The sequence below is a fragment of the Rhipicephalus microplus genome, chromosome X (genome assembly GCF_043290135.1).
Source record: "Rhipicephalus microplus isolate Deutch F79 chromosome X, USDA_Rmic, whole genome shotgun sequence".
Lineage (NCBI taxonomy): Eukaryota > Metazoa > Arthropoda > Arachnida > Ixodida > Ixodidae > Rhipicephalus > Rhipicephalus microplus.
Genome location: NC_134710.1, coordinates 177507910 through 177528778, shown reverse-complemented (window position 1 = coordinate 177528778; position 20869 = coordinate 177507910). Strand labels below are relative to the sequence as shown.

Genomic DNA, 20869 nt, shown 5'->3' with positions numbered 1-20869 from the left:
CAGTGTTTGTCGACTTCTTTAATGTATGTAAAAGAGTAGCCCCGATAGCAGTGGGCACTAGCATTCGTGAATCAATTTCAAAAATGAGCATTTGTTTATTTTTCTCTCATCTAGGTTCACCATAAAAACAAATTTTATATCTTGTAGAAGGTGTGATGAACCCTTTTCTGCTTATTTTCCTCTGTACTTTCGTAAGCATTTCAAACGTGTTTGGGAAATGGCATGGGTAAGCTTAGCGCATTGCCCGAACGAACACAAGAAGTCTTTGTGGCATCATACAGTGACCAAACAGCTTCCATGAAGAAAGCAATGCCTACAATGGTTGAAGATGGACCCGTGGACTTTTTATACTGATACGTAATTTCATTTTGACTGGTTCTGTTCTGAAAGTTAGCACCATGGTTTTCTTCTTCTTTTCTTTCTAACCACTTCTTTTCTTTGTATCCAGTAAAAAAAGTGTACTTGAGCTATCAAATATTCTTTCTCTGTTATCTTCGCGTCCAACTAGACGATATCATTCACAAAAATTCACTCCTATCTTTGCTCGAACTAACAATTTCAAATACTCTTTCTTTCCTCGCACATTAACAGAATGGAACGAACTACCACAACACATTTTTGAATCTGGAAACGTGTTAAGGTGTATTGAAAATTTTTTTGAAGTAACTTAGATCTTGTACCATAATGTGTTGTATATTTACCTGTTAGTTTTTGCCTCCTGTATTGTTGCTTTTTTTGGTCATATCCACGTACTGTACCATCCCTACTCCTGCCTGGGCTATTCTTACCCTGCAGTATTTTCTAAATAAATAAGTAACATGGTAGAAAACCGATAAAATATTGTGGGTGCTGTGTGTGTCCTTGAGTAAACGCCTCTTAATCGGAATGTCTTTCGTAAACGACTGCTTGCATGGTGGTGGTGGTGAAACATTTAATACCATGAAATGGTTACAGAGAGGTGATTGGGTTGGGGCCTTATTGGCCTCCTACCCTCCCAGCACTAGGTGGAACCCCTATTCCGGAGCTCCATTGGCAAGCAACGCCGCCCGCGCCCGTTGAACCAGGGCTTTTTGGGCATTCAGGTCTTGACAGCCGAGCAGGGCCGCCTCCCAGTCCTCTCTCATGGGGTTGGGGTTGGGGGGGATAGATGGATTAGACTGGCACGCCCAGACGATGTGAAAGGTGTCAGCCACCTCACCACAGAACTGGCACGTGCCATCAAAGGATGAATTGAAATGTTTTAGTACCGCCGGGCACAGTACGGTATTGGTAAACAGTTTTAAAAGGAGGCCCTCGTCAGCGCGATGCAGTCCCTTACAAGGGTCTGAATAGCGCCGGTGCTCCTCCTTATAGTAATTGGTAATATCTTTGAATAAAAGGGCCGAGTTGTCTGATTGGGAGTAGGCTTATAAAGACAGGAAGATAGCCCGGGAAGAGAGTGCGCGGGCGGCCTGATCGGCCTTTTCGTTACCCCTGAGTCCTTGGTGACCGGGTGCCCAAACCAGATTTCGCGGAGTTGGATTAACGTATCGGCAGCTAGGTTCCAGTATACGCTGAGCAATCGGCTGAGTATACGCTGAGTTCCGACAGGCCCCTCATGAGTCGGTGATGATATGTTTAGAAGAGGGATAGGTGAGAGCCAGAGCGATGGCAATCTCCTCCGCATGTGTAGCACTGTAGGCTTTGAAAGTGAGCCAATTTACGGTGTTTGTGTTGAGTATGACTGCGGCCGTATACCACCCCCATGGTGCGGGCCGGTAACGTCCACATAGAACACGTGTTCCTCTTGACCAAAGTGTCGCTGCAACGCTTCCGCGCGCGCCCGGCGGCGACCACTGTGGTTTTCTTTGGACATGTTGGGGGGAAGGGGTCGAACCCGGACGGCGCGTCTTCAAGGTTCTGGCACTCTCACCCTTTCCTCAATATAGTAATCGTGTTTGATGTGTATTCGATCCAAGAGGCAACGACCGGAATGGGTCTGTGCAAGGCGCGTGTATTGATTAACGAGGTGGGCTTCTCGAAGTTCCCAGTAGGTATTCACCACGCCTAGGGCCAGAAGTCTCTGGTTGGACGTGGTGATAGGGAGGTCGAGGGCCTGCTTGATAACTTTACGGTGGATGACCTCGAGTTGATCATCCTCGTGTTTACGTAGGTGCAAGTAGGGAGTCGAGTAGAGTATTCTACTCGTTATGAAACCATGGGCAAGCTGCATTGCATCCCTGCTTCGCAATCCGCCCCGCTTGTTGGAGACCCGGCGGACCATACGGCCCACCTGGTCCCCCACCGTGCTAGGTTTGGCTATTGTGGTGTCGGCCTTGCGTTGGTGCTGTATGAAGAAGCCAAGGACGCGGATCTCCTTGGCCTCATAGATCGGTCCCGAGGGAAGACTGATATGGAGCTGAGTTGTGTCCTGAGGGGAGGGACGTACGTGCACAAATTCTGACTTAGCCGGGGCACACTGGAATCCGCAGTAGGTTGCGTAGTCGTGACTACAGTCGCTGCTGCTTGCAGGCACGACTCTATGTGACCCAGGTTACCTTGCGTGGCCCAGATCGTGATATCATCCGCATAAAGAGCATGATGTATCCCTGGTAGAGAAGTCAATTTGGGGGGAAGATGAAGCATGGCTATATTAAATAGGAGGAGAGAGAGGACCGCGCCTTGAGGAGTTCCCCTCGAGCCGATGACGTAAGGCCCATGTTCCTCATCTTGTATGCGTATGTAGGCTTGACGGTCGGTAAGAAACTGTCTAACATAATTAAATGTTTTATAACCACAGTTGGTCTGGCTGAGGTGGTCAAGGCTTACCTCATGCTTCATGTTGTCGAATGCCCCTTTAAGATCCAAGGCCAGGACTACCTTGTCATTGTGGGGGCATTCAACAGGATCTAATATGTCATAGTGGAGCTGTAGAAGTATATCCTGGGCTGACTTCTGAGAGCGGAAACCAAACATAGGGTCCGCAAAAGTGTGCTGTGTTTCTAGAAACTCGGAGAGTCTGTCGCGCACCATCGTTTCCATCAGCTTGCCGACACAAGACGTGAGGGAGATGGGGCGAAGGTTCTCCACGTCAATAGGTTTCCCTGCCTTCGGGATGAAGGTCACAAGAGCTGATTTCTATTCAAGAGGGAGAGGAGTTTCGCCGTCCCAAATGCTATTGATGTATTTGAGGAGCGTGGTGTGGGCTGCGTCGAGAAGATTGGCCAACAGTTTGACCGTAACCTGGTCACGCCCAGGTGCAGTGCCACGCTTCATCTTGCATAAGGCCGCCTTGAGGTCGTGGAGCTGGAACGGGGTGTCCAACTGCGTGTTCTTTTTGCCTGCGTAAGAGTATGCGGCCGTCCGGGGATCATTGGTGGTGCACAGGTATTGGTCCCTGAGCGTGTGTGCCAGCTGTGTTGTCGTTCCTGTAAAGTTGTAAAGCGTCCCAAATGCTATTGATGTATTTGAGGAGCGTGGTGTAGGCTGCGTCGGGAAGATTGGCCAACAGTTTGACCGTAACCTGGTCACGCCCAGGTGCAGTGCAACGCTTCATCTTGCATAAGGCCGCCTTGAGGTCGTGGAGCTGGAACGGGGTGTCCAACGGGGTGTCCAACTGCGACTCATTGCGCTTGTCAGCTCTAAATTGTCAAACCTGGTGAGTGGCCCTTTAAAAAACGGTGTCTGCACAGCATTCACTGCCGCATTCTCTGTACACTTGTATGAATGTCACACTAATACTCCGTTTTATGAGATCTGTGCAGCATCATGGAACCTGCAGTCCTTCTCGACCAATCAAAAAGGCGAGCACACCTAAATGTATCCTTCCGTGCCTTGTCGTCTGCTAATGGTCTGCAAGCCGCGAGTGCTGGTAATGATGCGCTGACGCACCATCAGAATTTCCTTAATTTAACAGGAATTGCGCATGACTCCGTGCAATGCACAAAGGTCAAAGTCATCGATCCAGCAGACTTTCTTGATCGCGGCCTTGGCCACTGGAAAACAGCGTCTTGGGCATCCACGAGCCGCATCTTCTGCTTTCGGTTCTTTGCGTCAACTGCGTCTGCTACAGAACGCTACGAGCTGCTTGCTTCTTGCCTCTGCATTCATTACGCTATAAGTGCGGATGTCATTCATGTCACTGCCAGGCATAATTCCAGCAGTCAATAAAGCGTCTTAGTCTGCCCGATGCAGTTGAGTCCTCTTATAACAAACCTGAGCAAGACGCGGTATCCATTCACAGTATTTCGAAGTGCATAGTAAATAAAACGCAGCTTCAAATAAAAGTTGAGAGTCAAAACCCAATTTTTTTTTCTTCCATGAAAAAAGGCCGCGTGTTTCAAAAAAAGCCCAAGTGTTTCAAAGAGAACAAGTGATAAGGATGGTCTCGAGTTAGCTGACGCCTGTATCATATACAAGCTGCCCGGACTATTAATGTAGCCAATTGCTACAAGCATGCTTGTGGGCACTAGTTCTTAAGTTTTGTCGTCCTCGCCATCCCATTCTTCTAAATCGCTCTTGCCGTGCACTTCATCCACAATGCCCTTACCAGAGCACGATACAGCAGTGTAGGCATCATTATCGGCCGTAATGAAATTATCGCACCAGATGTCTTACATTCCCTCCCATATCAGAGTCAACGACGCGCTGCCAAAAATCGCCGCATGAGTGGTCCTGTTTGAAAGCTTCAGGCTGGGCATTGGGTCTAATGTCGATGAAGTCAGCCTTGCGAAAATAGTTTTGCACACATGTAGCGGTTATCACCACCTACGAAGCCCTCACAATCAACACAGCTGAATACAGGGACACCTGAACATTCAAGTTGGCTGTCGGGTGACTAACAGATATGAGCAAGCACTCCACAACGGGACACCTACAAGTCTTAAACGTGTGGATTACGCCAAAGCCAAGCGATCACACTTTTGACATTTTGTTGAGCGGCAGAAAAAAGCGTTGAAGGCTTCCTGTCTGCCATCCTGACTACACACACACATGAACTGCGAGCAAGACACGCAGATGCGTCGTAGAAGCCAGCATGCGTGGAACTGCTCTGGGCCAGTTTCTAGTCAGAAAACGAAACTTCTGAATTTGAGCCAGTGTGGCTGGAGTTGCAAAGCAGTGGAGACATGCGAAGAAGTTGCAACAAAGACAGGAGAGTAGACTTGCGAGAGTAGCGCGAAGGAGTTGGGATAGAGTGAAGAGACTGGAGCATACGGTAGGAAGGTGACCTTGAAAACCAAAACGCACAGGAAGAAGGCAGGTTGGGTCGGTTGCTTGTAGGGTCCGGAAAACGCGCAACTCACGCGTAGGAAAACTTTAGAGAGTGGCCTGCGAGTACAGAGGTCAAAGAATTTCATTGTGGCGCCGGCGGACTTGTGCAGCTCCACCAACTTCAATAATTTACGATTCATTCCTTCCGAACACATGTGAAGACCATGATGAGCCGAGTGCAAATTGATTGAAAACAGATCCTAAATACAGGATGAATCGCTAATTATCAAAGTCAGTGGAGTAGCGCAAGGGCGTGCACTGGAACGATACGACACCGATCCTGACGAGACGCAGACGATCAGGTAGAGTCAATGGTGGACAATGTTGGCAAATTGTCTGGTCACTCCAGGTCACCACAACAATAGTGTAACAAAACCAACGATCAAAAACTGCAGGGAGACTAGTTGGCAACCGGTCTTTGAAAGATCGGTGGCATTGAGAAAACGCAGGCCTCGTCGGGCAATGTGGGGTGCTCAGAGTAGTGGGGGGACAAAGGACAGAAGGGGTGCATAACGAAAAATGGTCGAAGAGAGCGAAAACTTTAGGGTTTTGGAGGCAGGGTCAGCATTTAACAATAAGAATATATGGGCACCTCGCCGGTGGCTTATCAGTGGTCAAGTGGTGTCCCGGAAAGTTACCGGAGCGCCGACTTGTTCCCTGTAATCGATCGGCGACGCTCAGAGATGTTTGTTGTAAGTGCAATTTTGTGCCATTAATGTATATTAACATGTATATTTTAAGCGAAAGTTCGTTTTAAGTGGTGCTGTTATATGTGGGCTCGACTGTATTTGAAACAGCGTACCATAAAACCAAATGTGTCCTCAAGCTGGTGTCTGGACATATGATGTCAGCAAATAAGAATTAGAAGAAACTAACAAACACGTAATACATTCTCTCAGATATTTGTGAAACACTCATTGTTACGTGTTAAGCATACGGAATGAATTATTTGAGTGTGGCTCACAAAAACAGTGCCTATTTGGCATGAATACTGTGTTGTCAAAGCTTGAAGACATGAATCTAAAGCAAATGGAAACATCAGTTCAAAGCTTACTAGCTACAGAGCACACGGCAGACACTTGATAGATTCGAGGTAGGTGACAATTGCTTCCAGCAGTGCAACCATGTTTTTCAGACCCAATGCTGGTTCCTTCGCAGCAATGTGGAGGCTGTGGCTGTGCAGACTATATATATAGTTTAGTCAATGCTTCCGCCACTTGCATGTTCTAAAATGAACAAGCGAGAAATCTTTCTTCAGTATCATAAAACCACAAAGAGTGTTTCATATGAAAAATGCGGCAGAATCACTAGGCAGACACTTGAACGCAGAGAAGCCTTCAAGTAAATATCTTTCGACAAGACCACTTGTATAGGCCCCGAGGACGAGCACATCTCGCTTCTCGAGATTCTGTGTTCAAAGACTGTCTAGCCTTGGCTGTGCTGCACAGAACTCATAAAAGAGCGTATACATCTCGCCTTGAATCAGTCCAGTCATTTGTAGCTGAAAGTGACAACATCATCTCTAAAGGTTCAGCTCGTAAGTCAAGCAGCCATACCAACTGTGCGATCTTAACACCACAGTATGCTGCCTCGCAGAGCTGGGAATACATTGGATTAATTTCTTGAACAATTGCATGGTGACAATGCCTTTCTGATTCGACGGTCTTGCGATCTCACATACTTTTTTCATCTTGCGGATTTGCAATCATAATCTTGCTGCTTAGGAATACTTGGTTCCCTTTCCTGGAAGCCATTATGTAAGCACTGTAAGAGCCAGTAAACAGGCACCAACATTTTTTTATATCTCCTAAACAAGCTTGCTCATTCGTTCAGAAGGCCACTGTTAGTACGTACAGCAAATATCCCAGTGCTGTGTCTTGCGCATATTTCAAAGAACAATTCCCACACCCTTCCAGTCTCTTCACCTACCAATAATAATAATTATTTGGGTTTAACTTACCAAAACCACGGTATGATTATGAGAGATGCCGTAATGGAGGACTCGGAAAATTTCGACCGCGTGGGGTTTTTTATGTGCAGTTGAATCTAACCACACGGGCCTCAAGCATTTTTGCCTCGATCAAAAATGCAAGCTCTGCGACCGGCATTCGATCCCGCAACCTGCAGGTCAGCAGCCAAGCGCCTTAGCCACTAGGTCACCATGGCGGGTCTCTTCACCTGCTAGGTGATGTAAAATTGCACATGGGCAAGGTTACACAGCGTGGTCTTTCTCTGGACAAAACTGTGCCTTGGTCTTACAGCAATGCAGTTTAGGCAGTGCGCTTGTCGCCCCAGTCACATATTTGTTTGTTTATCTCATCAGTGTTTTGTCCCGTGCTTCCTCACTGCACCGCCAGCAAGGGCTGACTTGAGCAGCTCATGGAGAAAGCCATGCTTGGTTGTTGGTTGTGGGTCAATGACGTAATCACTTGCTGTTTGTGTTGTCTATGCGGGCATAGACAAAACGACGGATTGTCTGGCAAAATACAAGACCACACACAGACTAGACTGCAGTCATGACAGTGATTGGCAAGTGCTAGACTCTTATGGGCCCATAGACATGTGCAGCATATGATTAGCGATGTCTCATGAAAGTAAATGCATATCCAAAAGTTGTCTGCCAAGAAATGCATATTCAAAAGCGATCTGCCACCGGTGAGGTCATTTGCACGGAAACCACTAAACAGCACCTTTTTCCTGACGCGAGCTGCAGTGTGCCCTTGTTTGCCGCACTTTCAAATGACGAGTGCATTAAGTTTATTATTGCTTGACTCCGGATTGCCTAAATTGTACACAGTGACAACAAAAAGAGATTGAGTAGTTTTGTCTTCAAAGCTCCAAGATTTTGGGGACAAATTTATCAGTGAGAAAGTTTTTAGTGCTTGCCAGACAGAACAGATGTGGCCTACTTAGCCGATGCCATGCACACAAAAAACAAAGAGTGACAGATAAAGAACAGAGAGAATGCATCAAACCATTTTAATCAACACAACGACACTCTTCAAAAACTATATGTGCAAACACAAACCCAAGCTTCTAGGTCAATTGGCTAAGCTTAACATGGTTTGCTCTCTGTCCATGCGCTGATGCGTGAAGACACAGACGAAACAATTCTTGTGTTTGTTTCTTCCTTGTGAGTGTCACAAAGAATACCATTGTATCCGAGGAAGTTGTTTTTCACAAGGGCCTCTATGTCGCAGATGCTGTCGCAGATGTGTAGCTCTAAGATAATGAAGCATTCAGCATATATAATCTGAAGGGCATCTATGAATGCGTACAAACCAGGGCTGGGTAGAGATACTCATAAAAATATTCTGAAAATACAAATATCAAAATACACATGCTGGAAACCTAAAAACACAGATTCTGAGATACTTTTATAAACTACATAACGGGATATTTAGAAGATAATTTTGCAGAAAGACTAGAAAAGTATACTGAAATACAATTACAAAAATACAGATACAAGAATACAGACACTAACATATTTTTAAGCTTAATGAATGTTTATGAATGTACAGGCAGATAGTTTCACACTCAGGGGAAGGGAAATCTCGAAGCGCATGGCATAGTGATGCTGCAAGCGCTGCAACCACGTATCGTCAGCAGCTTGCACGTCTGCAGATGATTCAGAAATGTAGTATTAAACCGCGTCGTCTGCTACGGCGGCTTTTGCTTGTCGCATTGCTGACCAGCGTGTGGATATCATCGTTAGTGCAAGAACTGGGCCTATAATCTGCCTTAAACAATGTGCGACCTCAACCTTTATTTGTGATAGTGGGGTGCTACAAGCAGAATTCAACAACATACCCTGTTGGCTCTCTCAAAATGCCATGGTGATGTATGCGTTCATGAATATCTTTTCACTGTATGTGTAACGCAGTACGCTGGGACGAGGAAGACAGGACAATTAGCACGCAATGTGCATTGTCATGATTTGACTTTGAATAAAAAAAGCCCTCAACAGTAAGAGTCGTACTGCTGTGGCTCGACACAGTAAAACAAATGGGAAGAAATTCAGGAATGTTTTAGGTGAGGACAAAACCTGAACGTGTCTCTTTACGACGACATTTCATTACCAAGAGACTCACTAGCCGGCTCTTAAATGTAGTGTAGTCTTGTGTTTGCTACAGTTCAATAATCTTCGCAAACACAGCACTGCTCTTTTCCGGCAAGAAAAAAAAAGGGGGGGGGGGGGGGGGGACATATGGCAGACGAGCCCGTTTTCAGCTCAATCTGGATCTTGTGATGCCACGCCCCCATCATCAACATGCTGCGGCGGAACACATCACTGACACCAAGCATTCACTACCGTCTAGAGTGAGCGCATAATTGCTACCACTGGGGACATGAACTTGAAAACGTCACGAGTGCATTTAAGCACTGGGAGTGAGTCCGTTCTGTTGTAATCAAATATCATCAAAAATTAGCATGTTCAGGTGGTTGTTCTATCCTATATCCTTTCTGAATTCATTCCCATTTGTTTTGTTGTGTTAAACCCGCTCAGCTGCCCAGCAGTCACCACTGAGTACATTGTTTTAATTAAAGTCACATCGAGACCACACATGGTGCATGCTCATTATCACTTCTTCCTCATACAAGCTTACTAGAATGCACACACAATGAAAAAAAATTTGTGAACGCACACAGTACCACGATGTTTCGATTGAGCAAAAATTCCAACACTGTTTAGAGTGCCCCATTATCACAAACCAAGGCTGACAGATTGTCATTGTACAACGTTTAGTGCAGACAAGCGCTCAAAGTCGGGCAAGTTGGTACGAGAACATACGAAAAAATTGCGCAACAAGATGGGACACGAAGAAAGAAATCACGCGCGAGTTTTGTCGTTCCTTAATTGTTTCTTCATATCCCATCTTGCGGCACAGATTTTTCTAAAAATTATTAGTGCAGGGTATCAGCCCAGTTCCCGCATTAACAACGATATCTGTGCGCTGTCAGACAATGCGGCATGCGCCCTGCCGTTGCAACTCTTCATCCTTGAAGCATCTGTATACATGAGCTGCTGCCGGCACGCGACTGCAGCGCTAGTCACATCGCAATGCCAGGCGCTCCGAGATCCGAGTATGAAACAGCCTGTACATTGATTAACTGTACCATAACATTGTCAAAAATGCGGCGGATAATTGAAATGCAAGTCAGCCGTATCGCTCGACTCACAAACACCACTGATGTGAAATAAAGTACGCCCTTATTTTACACAAATAATCGGTCTGTTTTTATGAGAAGGCTTACGCTGATTACACTAAAGTAACAGCAGCTTCTAAAACAGGCTGTCATCCAGACAGTGCCGGTTCAGTTTCAATTCAAGACTGGCGATATAGAAAAGGCTATCATTGTAAATAAACACAACTTCGTGTTATGACAACTAAATACCGAAATTCTGCGCAAAAAAAAAATTGGCAGTGCTTCACCGGCCTTGAAGCACTGCCTCCTCGATTATTTTGTCAGTCACGTTGAACAGTTAACTACAGAGAACATTCTGTGTGTGTGAAGGACCGTTTGCTGGTCTCCATGTGTCGCTGCATGACGGAGCACTTATGCCTAGCTAAGTGCACGCAAGCTTTTCTTTAGCTATTCGATACACAGTGGCTTAGTTCGGACAAATAGAGTAGTGAGATGATTGCGTGTTGTGCAGTATTCCAATACATTCGATACATAGAAAAAGTACTTCACTACTGCGATATAAGTACACTTTTCAAATGTATCTCGATACAGGAACTCAGAAGTATCTCTGAGGTATTATTGCGTCGTGATACTGGCCAGCCCTGTACTACAAATCTTGTGACAGGTACAAATGACCACCCTAGTCATTCAGTGTAGCAGCAGTCGAGGGCAGCAGTTTCACTCTGTTTTACCCAGTTTTATAACCTGATGCAAATTAATCATTCTTTCACTGAGGTTTTCCCATCTAACTCGTTACTTTAATCACACCGACGAAAATACCACGCACAAGCGACTACAATTGTCAGTGCCTGTTGGCAGACAGCACATTACTGTGCTGAAGCTTCGGGATAAAAGCACTGTGGCGCCATTACACCACACACTAAGATTTTCGCGCATTTCACCTTGTCGCCGCTGCTTGCTTTCGCTTTCCCCTAATTCCACTACCCTTATCTAGCTTGGCTAGGAGATGCCAAGATGGCCAGCCACGATTTAAACTTAGTGTGTTTTCAGCATGCGTCGGAGAAAGAAACAGGTTTTATACACTAACAATGATGTCACAGAATACTCTGCCGGAGTGAGAACACACACCAAAGCCTTTCTGCTGGGGGAGGAGTAGTTACGCCAATCAGCCCAAAGCCACTTCTTCGAATCACCACTGTTTCAGAGGAAATGTGTGACAGAAGACACCCATGGTATACAACGCCCTGCTCTTGGAACTTTTAGCACTACACCAGCTTTTTCCAATAACTTTTTACCTCAAACAATAAAGCTTAGAAAACCAAATGAGTTTCTAGAGCGGCTGTTGTTGGCATCATCTCGCTCAAGAAAGAGCCTGCTTCATATTTTGTAACTTCGTCTGCTTGGCAAGACTGGAGATAGCGAGGTAGGGCCATTCTGTAAAAACACAGGAATGGCCCACATTTCAAGGGCCATTTGAAGAGATAAAAAGGACCAATGCCCTTTGTATCCCAGCATTCACATAGGCACGTGGTTACATCACTATAATGAGATAATACTAGCCAACACATTGCCTTAAATATCCATTAGAAATGCTGACATCGCTTCAGCATTTCATAAATACACCTATATGTATGAATTTTTGTGACCTAACAGCGGTAAGTGCACACAGAACAATAAAGTTTTTTTTTTCAAGTTGCCGGTAGAAGTGTATGCCTACGTTTTTTTATAAGCTCACTCTAAACTTGTAGGTGTTTAAATTATTTGGCTTTCTTCTAAAAAAGGAAGGGTTTATTTTGTTTTAGTGTGAGTATTGGAGCCCATGCTGGCACGGCAAAAGCAGATGTTTACAAATTTTGAGTGCGCATAACAAGCATACGAGCATATTTTCGACAGTTAATCTTTGGCGGAAAGGTAAAATAAGGTCCGCACCGTGGTAGGAAATTCGTTAATGCGGGACCGCTGTCCAAAAACATTTCGTTGCCGGGAGATACGTATTGCATGGGCTTCTATGAACGTTCGCCAGGGATCCGGAAATATTTCGATGCCGCGGGAATTTCGTACTCGCGGGGTTTCATTATTGCGGGTTTTGACTGTACACATGTGCAAACAGTACTGCCTCACATAATCACTACACTTCACAACACGAGACAACTCGAAAGGCATATCTAGTTGATTATTGAAGAGAAAAATTGGAACGGAAACCAACTAGCTCAAGAGAAAAGTATTTCTAGGTTAGTTGGCAGTAATTCATCACAGAAGGCCAACAGCACTAACAAGGACTAAGACCAAGAAAGACAGTGCCTGTGTCATGTCTTTCTTGGTCCTGGTCTCTTTTAGTGTTGTCCTTCGAGTGTTGTTCTTTTAGTGTTGTTTCATTTATTGAAAACGAGCTTTCAATAAATGAAACAACAAGTGGGATACCAAAAATAAATGAAAGACAAACAAGTGGGATACCAAAAATAAATGAAAGATTAACTCACAGGGTTTTGCACAAGCTATCATGACCAGACGCTTGAGGATACCAGGTACATTTAAGATGACCTCTGAAGAACAAGAGGAAGAAAACACAAAAGCTTTCAGTGTGGCACTGGTCATTAAAAGAGAACACTGGAGCCCCACTAAAATGGAGCACTCGAAAGCTCCCACTACCCCCCCCTTCCCCCCGCAATGAACCATTTATTGTTCCAAAATACAATTTGCGATTCCTTTAACACAAAAACAATCACTACAAAAAAATCACAATTTCATAATTATAAGTACTGATGCTTACTTAACTCTTTCGTTACCACACCTATTCAAATCAATCACCTGTTTACTTCATCAACTTTGGCATATTGAATTTGTTTATAGGGCACCTAGCACTTTCAAGTGGCTAGTCCAGTTACTGAACTTTCACAATCAGTTTGAATTTGCCCACTTTGGCAACATCATGGTTTATGTGCATGTGTTGTTGGGAAAGTGTGCTTGGCTGATGCACTTGTAAAAAATGCACACCACTTGTGGTTATGCTTCAGTAACATCAAAGTTTCGTAATAAAACAAACTCCTGCAAGCCCAATATTAAATTATGGTGCCATATCACAAACTCACACTGCTGAACGGTAATTGTTACAGAAACTTATAGCAGTTGCTCACTAGAGAGCTGCTGTTTCAAGTCAGCGAGGACTTATCTCGCCAAAACTTATTTGAGAAGCTCCATCAAATGTATAATGCGTGCACGTGGCCTTTACAGCTAGCTTCCAGCAGCTTCGGTTTCACTTCTGTTGTTAAATCTGACAGAGGGGCACATCTGCTTTCGTTAGTAGCTCCCTTGGTGGTGGCGTCATGCAAGCATTAATGTGCACCTGTGCCATAAAAAACGCACACCGCTCGAAATTATCGAGCGACCTCACCTGAACTGAGTGCCAATGAAACAGCCTTTGAGTTCAAAGGTGACAGTACCATAGTTTCAAGCTCTGACAGGGATGATGTGCTGTGTCAATCTGCGAAATTCATAGCCATTCAGGGGGTTGATTTCGTTTATGGCCTCAAGTGGTCTTCTCCATCATGTTATGCATAGCTGCCGACATTTGTACACAACCTAAGATATATGCAGGTGACAGGCAAGGTACACATGTCGCTCGGCTGTGATGTGCTGGCCCCGGCTGCAAAGTTTTCTTTCCCGCCAAGAACGTCATCCGCACTTCTCGGACCTACACTACTGAGCAGTGCAAGCCATTTTACGACTGCGCCAGACTTCTTTCTTTCTTTTTCACGACCACATGACCAATACCATCTGCGAAAATACTTATAAATATGCTTAGATGCACACTTTGAAATGCCAACCTAGTGGAGAGAGGTCGCTCATAAAATGACGCAAAACCAGACGAACTGGTGAAGTTCATTGGACTTCTGATTTATCTAGGCATGGTCCACATCCCGGCCTACTATCTACATTGAAACACCAGCAGACCGTTCTCAAGAAAACAAAAATATTGCATGAAAAGTGCATGAATGCACCTGTATCTCACAAAAAAAACCAGTAAATGCTTCACCACATGGCATGAGAAATGAAGCAGTACCTTTTTTCTAGAATTTTTTTTCGTGCGTGCGTATGTGTGTGTCTGTGTGTGTGCGCGTGCGTGCATGTTAAAAGAAACGCTGTTTAGAGCATTTAGTAATTTATCATACTATTTGTAGTTCATTTATCTCCGAAATGTGTATTCTGTGTTTTCTATGTTTTGAATGCTTTCGTAAACGTATTTTTTTTACTGCTGCGCTTACCAGCTGATGGGGCAAAATGACAAGCTTTCACATTTTTCGATGTTCCATAATATTTTTCTTGCACTACAACATATATTTTTTGGAAAGATCATTTCACTATGCACAATTTGGCATTCTGCAATGTGTGCTGAAGTACTCAGTAAACCGGCAAAAAATTTCTTGACAAAACCTATGAAAAATGACCTTTTTTTTTTGTGGTAACAAAAGAGTTAATCTCATTGTTCTGACCTTCAGCAAGGTCACAATAGTGGTTAGCTGGTTTACGTTCATCGATTTTAATTTGAGGTTTATGAGATGGACAAAACTTAAAGACAACACAGATGATATTTGAAAGCCAGAACATCATTCGTGTTTGAAGACAACTTCAGTTTAGTGCTGACAAGACAAACACGAGAGACAACAGGATTTTAGTAGTGCTAATGAGACAAACACTTGAGAGACAACAGGAAAAGTGCTTGTCATGTTGTCTTTCATGTGTTTGTCTTTTTAGTGCTATAATGAAGATGTTTAAACGAATTCAACCGCTAGCCCAGCTACAAGTTCTTAATCATTTGTGTTGTCCTTATCAACTTCTATCCCCTGCAAAACTCAGCGAAATGACACACTTTAAACAGTGCTAAGGAAACACTACACAGACAATGATTTGTCTTTATGTTATTTATCCTAGTCGTTATGCATGCAATGTTTCAGAATGCTGACATTTAACTTTCTACTGCAGAGTTTCGCAAATTCGCAACAAACTGAAAAACTTCCGAGCAAGCAAATCATGAAATGTGTGCCGCTCTTAATGCTGGCTGTCAAGTACTCATGGTGAACGTAACCTACAGCACGAAATATCTTGCTCTGTTTCGTGTAATATGCTAGAATGAATTGTTATGTACCTGTTGGCGGACAGCGCAACACACGTGCAACAGCTCTCACTTATTTGTTCTTTCTCGCCTGGGTGACTAAGTTCTATCTTCAATAATTTTTTCTAATTTGATGTGTATGCAAACAAGTTGTGGCACCTGCCATGTTACATTTTTTGTTGCAAGGTCCTCGCTTCTGTGGCATATTGAGAATTTGCGACATAGATAAATGTATGCATTAAAAAGTTGCACATTTTAGCTAATTTAACTTTAGAATAATTTAAAAGTTGCTATCATATTTACTCGCGTAATCCTCACACTCGCATATTTCTCGCACCCCCCACATAGCCCAACAAAAATACGATTTTTTTTTCCTCGAGTAATTATCACACCCCCGAAAATTGCCGCAATAATGTCGTCTGCTCGTCCCAGCCATTGATGATGATAGCGCGCACCATCTCTTAAGCATCAAGCGTACTATTATTGCACGAAGATTCAATCTAATCCAAGCCAAGCCAGAGCGGCAAGTGCGCTTTGCAGCGGGTTTTGTATGTTGTGTCTGTAATCTTGTCACGTTATGGGGCGACACTAAAGCTACATAGCTGCTTTCAAGTTGAAAGTGATAGATCATGCACTAAACAACGGCAACAGGGCCGTCGGTAGACCCTTTGGAGTCGACGAGTTTTGTGTTCGCTACTGGTGACGGCAGCTGAAAGCCACCAAGAGGCGTTGGGGCTGCCGTGTCCATAAGACTGGGATTGATGATAAACTTTATTTCTTCAGAAGAAAACTGCAGACGATTCTGTTAAATAGCCATCAGCCCAATACTAACATTCTACTCTTATCTCTTGAAAGCTCCTGTTGAGTGACAAATGCTACTGCTACGCCTGCAACGCGCACAAGCTGTGCGTAAGGTATTCTAATTCTCGACTATTTGCGTGCACTTTTTGTGCCTTGAATAAATCTTGCCTTGTGTTGAACCTGTGCTTTTATTAAGGTGAATTTTAATTAGTAATTCTCAAAGCTTGATGTTAGGTGCTGGTGTGGGAATTCCGATTTTCGGCCTCTTTGTTTTCTTTTTCGCTCTGTACGTTTTCGTGGAAAGTTTTCCCCGCGTAATTCTCGAACCCCCCAACATTGCATCAATTTTCCCACAAAAAAAAAGTGCGAGGATTATGCGAGTAAATACGATACTTAAAGCTAGAAAATGAAAGCAATTTTTATGTTCTGCAGCAGTTTCATAATTCAGGCATTAAAAAGTTGACACATTGGCCCAAGTTAGCACTCTTAGCACTCTTGAGCATTAACGTAGCTTATATTCATGGAAGACTTTGGTTTTAGGCATGAGTTATAAAGAATAAACAAGCACCTGAACAGCATGTGCCCTCTTGCTAGGTGATTTTAAAACTGGCCCAAATATAAGCAGTTATAGCAGACAATTCTATGTTTTGTAAATTCATATACTACACTAAACAGGCTGTACCACACACCATAGAATTAAATAGCAAGCATGAGGCTTTGTACCTTGATTGATGTCTCGAACACAGGAAAAGTTATTGCGGTTTTTCTCCTTGCACTGGGCATACACTGCATAGAAAGCACACATGATGAATAAGTTTCAGAAAGTAATATATATTTGTATTGTGTTACAGCCTTTCTTGATGATACACAGACATCAGTTGTAATCACTTCTACAACTCTACAAATGCAAAAACTTATCAAATAAAGGCTCTTATTTCTTCATTACACCTCTCTTTAACTGATTGATATGTCTGGTTCAACATCCCGAAACTGTCATATGATTATGAGAAACACCGTAGTGGAGGGCTCAAGAAATTTCAACAACCTGGGATTCTTTAACATGCACCCAAATCTGAGCACACTGGCCTACAGCATTTTCGCCTCAAGCAGGTGCTGCAGCCGGGATTCAATTCCACGATTTGCGGGTCAGCAGCTGAGTACTTTAGCCATTAGATGACCATAACGGTGCAATACACATCTCTTTGCAGCCTTAAGAAGTATAGTGCAGAAGCAATACATACAGTTAACCCCCCCCCCCCCTTGAAAAAGAGAGAAACAAAAACAAAACTTGCTTCCAAGTCAGGTCATGTAAATTCCTCTCACACGTTATTGAGAATTGAGAAATGAACGAATAGTTAGATTGCAACATAAAAAAGGGAACTAGTGAAAACAACAGCAACTATGTTTCAATAGGGTACCCAAGGTTTTTAAAATAGACACAGGTTGGGCAATCAAACTTTTCATTTAAAGCAAACCTTTGTCAAACCCCCACAATTTAAAGGTACAATAACTAGCACAAAATGTTCTTCATTGAGCTTTCTACATTTTACAGGGGTGCAACAGCCGCTACGCAATTTGGAGCAATTTTTCGGAAAGCAAAATGTTACTTTTGGAACACTAAAATCCTGATTTGAAGCAGGTTATTGGGAGAAAAATCATGCATTTTTTTTCTCACAAAATACCAAATTTGGAGCAGTATAATAAAGAAAGCTTACATTTAGAAAAAAAAAAGAAAATATATGTATAAATCACTCAAGACAACCTGAATCGTGCATTGTGAACATGAGCACTGCTATTTCAATGAAAGTAGTGTATTGAACCACCCCACTGAGCAAACAATGATGAAGTCTATATTAGCATTTGTTGGGCCTATCAAATTATTTGACACACTCTGCGAGTTCAAATACGGATCTACCAAGCTCGCAACCTTGAAACTTTAACTGAGAAGTAGGGGTGGCAAAAAAAAAACTGGTGCACAATTTCGTTTTTTTGGGGGTTGGGGGGGGGAGCACAAATGTCATACACTATTCCAAATGATTGCCAATATCTTAGTTAGACATCAGTAATTATAGTGGTATTCAGAATTATGTGGTGCATGAATGACTCAACAAAATGTGCCTTGTCCCGTGACTAGCACTAACAGCCCCTTTCATATCTCAATACGCTTCTCAATACGCTTTTCGCAGGGCATTTGTGTACTGCGGCGAAGATGACTTAAAAAGCATTCTTTGCACGGGTTAGAACCAAAGCCAAGAAATTTTCAAACCGCTATACCGTCCCCGCTCCCCCTCCCCTTTTTTTTTCTTTCACCGTGGAGACAAGTGCCATTTCTGCTCCCTTGCAAGGTGCATTCAACGAGGTAAAGTAACAGTGACGCACACCTGTTGGCTCGGCGACAGTACCGGATATCTATCACCAGGACCATGGTTGGGACAACACAACTTCAATAATAATAATAAAAAAATCATGTGCCACTGCTAAGGCAATCAACGTGGTCCCTGGCAATGCCGGCATTCGCAGCACATCGAGCTTGTTCACGCAAGAAAAATGCAGCATACGCTTCCAGCTTCAGTTTTTAACAAGCCATAGCTGCGTTTTCAGGCTATAAAATTTACATTCACACAAAGCGTTGGTGGCTACAGCAACGAATTTTTATCTTGAAGTTCCATCGTCCCGCCAATAGGTATCCACTGCGGTCAGCGGACCGACGGGCATGCAGCGTTCTTACTTTATCTGGTCGATTTAAGTATATTCTAGGCACTATACTTGCGGTCTGCGCGCTTTTACTAATGGTGCAAACTGCAAGCGGCCGACATGGCCCGCATTTCTCGCCGAAATCAGCACACTTGAAAAAGTTTTGAGGCTGGCTGGGAATTTTGGCACAGCGTGGGGAAATTTCAGCAAATTTTACAGTTTAGGGGCAGCTCGGCACAACAATCCAGAATTGTATTAAATTGGCACAACTAGCACAGTTGTTGCACCCCTGCTACTATCATAATAATAATGCTGTTTTTTACCGCTAAATAAGTGTTTTAGGTGAGCTCTGCCTTCAGTTCTCCTTTTGTTTAATTTGTCCATTTATTTTTCGAACTTTCGTATGAAACTTGCATATAATGAAATCTTATTTTTAACAAATTTTTCTGGGAATTTGTCAGTTTTGTTAAATCCAAGTTTTACTGTATTTTCTCAGCCTTTCCTTTTTCAATTTCTGTGGAAGTCCAATGATGTGGCAGACATGGGTCTGCTCCCTATAAACTTGGAGTTCCAAATCGGCCTCATAGATGTTAATATTTAAGAACATTTGAAATTTCCGATGCTAAAGATCTTCTGTATTCGATTTTTTTGTGTTTTAGTCTTTTTTGGTGCTTATATAGTGCCTATAAGCGCCTATTTTTGGCCTCTCTGCCTAAATTCTTATAGGTGCTTAGAAATGCCTATTTTCAAAATCAGTGCCTATATGACCACTATTTGACCTCAAATTTTGCTTTCCAGTACAGTTTGGCACCATTATTCATGTTAGGGAAATTCACCTTTTAGAACTCTATAGGGTGCAATTGAGTTTTCTAGTTCAACGAACTTTCAAAAAACAGCCGCTAGCAGCCATGCGATGGGACACGCTGGCCATCTTATGCCACAGCACTGACATGGCGCGAACAGATGTAAGAGGAAGAGGAGAGGAAAAGACTATTTCTGCAACCTTAAATGAGAGCCCGTCCCAGTGTATACAGTGCAATAGAGAGAGGAAAATGAAGGGGAGAAGAAGACAGGGGAAGAAGAGGAGAGTAGTGTGCTTGGCAAAGTACACAGAAGGCAGCTTTTATAGCCAGTTTTTCACTACAGTGTTCCCAAAAATTGAAGAACCTCCTTGAAGACCTGGGCATGGTAGGGAGCAGAGAACAGGAGTTGCCTCTGTGCAGCCACAGGAAGATGGCGAACAAATGTGAAATGCAGTGATGCTACAGAGGTCTTCAGATTTGGAGCAAATTTTGGAGCAGCAATATTTTTCATTTTGGAGCACCTTGAAAGAGCAAAATTTTCTACTTCGGAGCAGCAAAATTTTTCTTTGGAGCAATCTGGAGCAGCTAGCTTCAAATCCTGGAGGAGAAGCAAGTTGCATTTACATTCAAGGAGATGAAAAATTATTCTGAGGCTCTAGTGAAGAGCTAGAAATATTTAGATTCATTCATGGACCTAGTCATTTTTGAAGCACTCCCTATTTCAGTTGATGAAAGAGTAATGGTGTCATGCTATTAAGCATTCTGAAAAAACTTGTTTAATGATTATTTTCGTAGCAAATAAATAGAATACTGGTTGAATAAAATTGTACTTCATGAAATAACAATATAAATACACCTATTTGGCAACCAGCAGATATGGTAGACAAACACGTTGTGACGCACAAAAGGCTCGCATAGTCCCAACTGCATTTCCCTAAGGGGACCTCAAGAATAAAAAAACATTTTTTTCACGACCGATTAGACTGCTGGGAGTCCCATGACGTGATTTAGCTAGTCTCAGAAAGCCAACCTCCCTCGGGACTCATCTATGTGCTAAAACAAC

General features: G+C 43.4%; 1 protein-coding gene across 2 annotated transcripts in view; it reads right to left on the bottom strand.

Moving 5' to 3' along the window:
* LOC119177222 (short transient receptor potential channel 4-associated protein) overlaps window positions 1–20869 on the bottom strand; it is a 238014-nt gene that overhangs the window by 170409 nt on the left and 46736 nt on the right. For both annotated transcript variants that reach the window (XM_075878275.1, XM_037428640.2), the window contains exons 8-9: window positions 17033–17095; window positions 12879–12941 (exon numbers count right to left, since the gene is read on the bottom strand). In XM_075878275.1, coding sequence (XP_075734390.1) covers window positions 12879–12941; window positions 17033–17095 — 126 coding nt within the window. The remainder of the gene's footprint in view (window positions 1–12878; window positions 12942–17032; window positions 17096–20869) is intronic.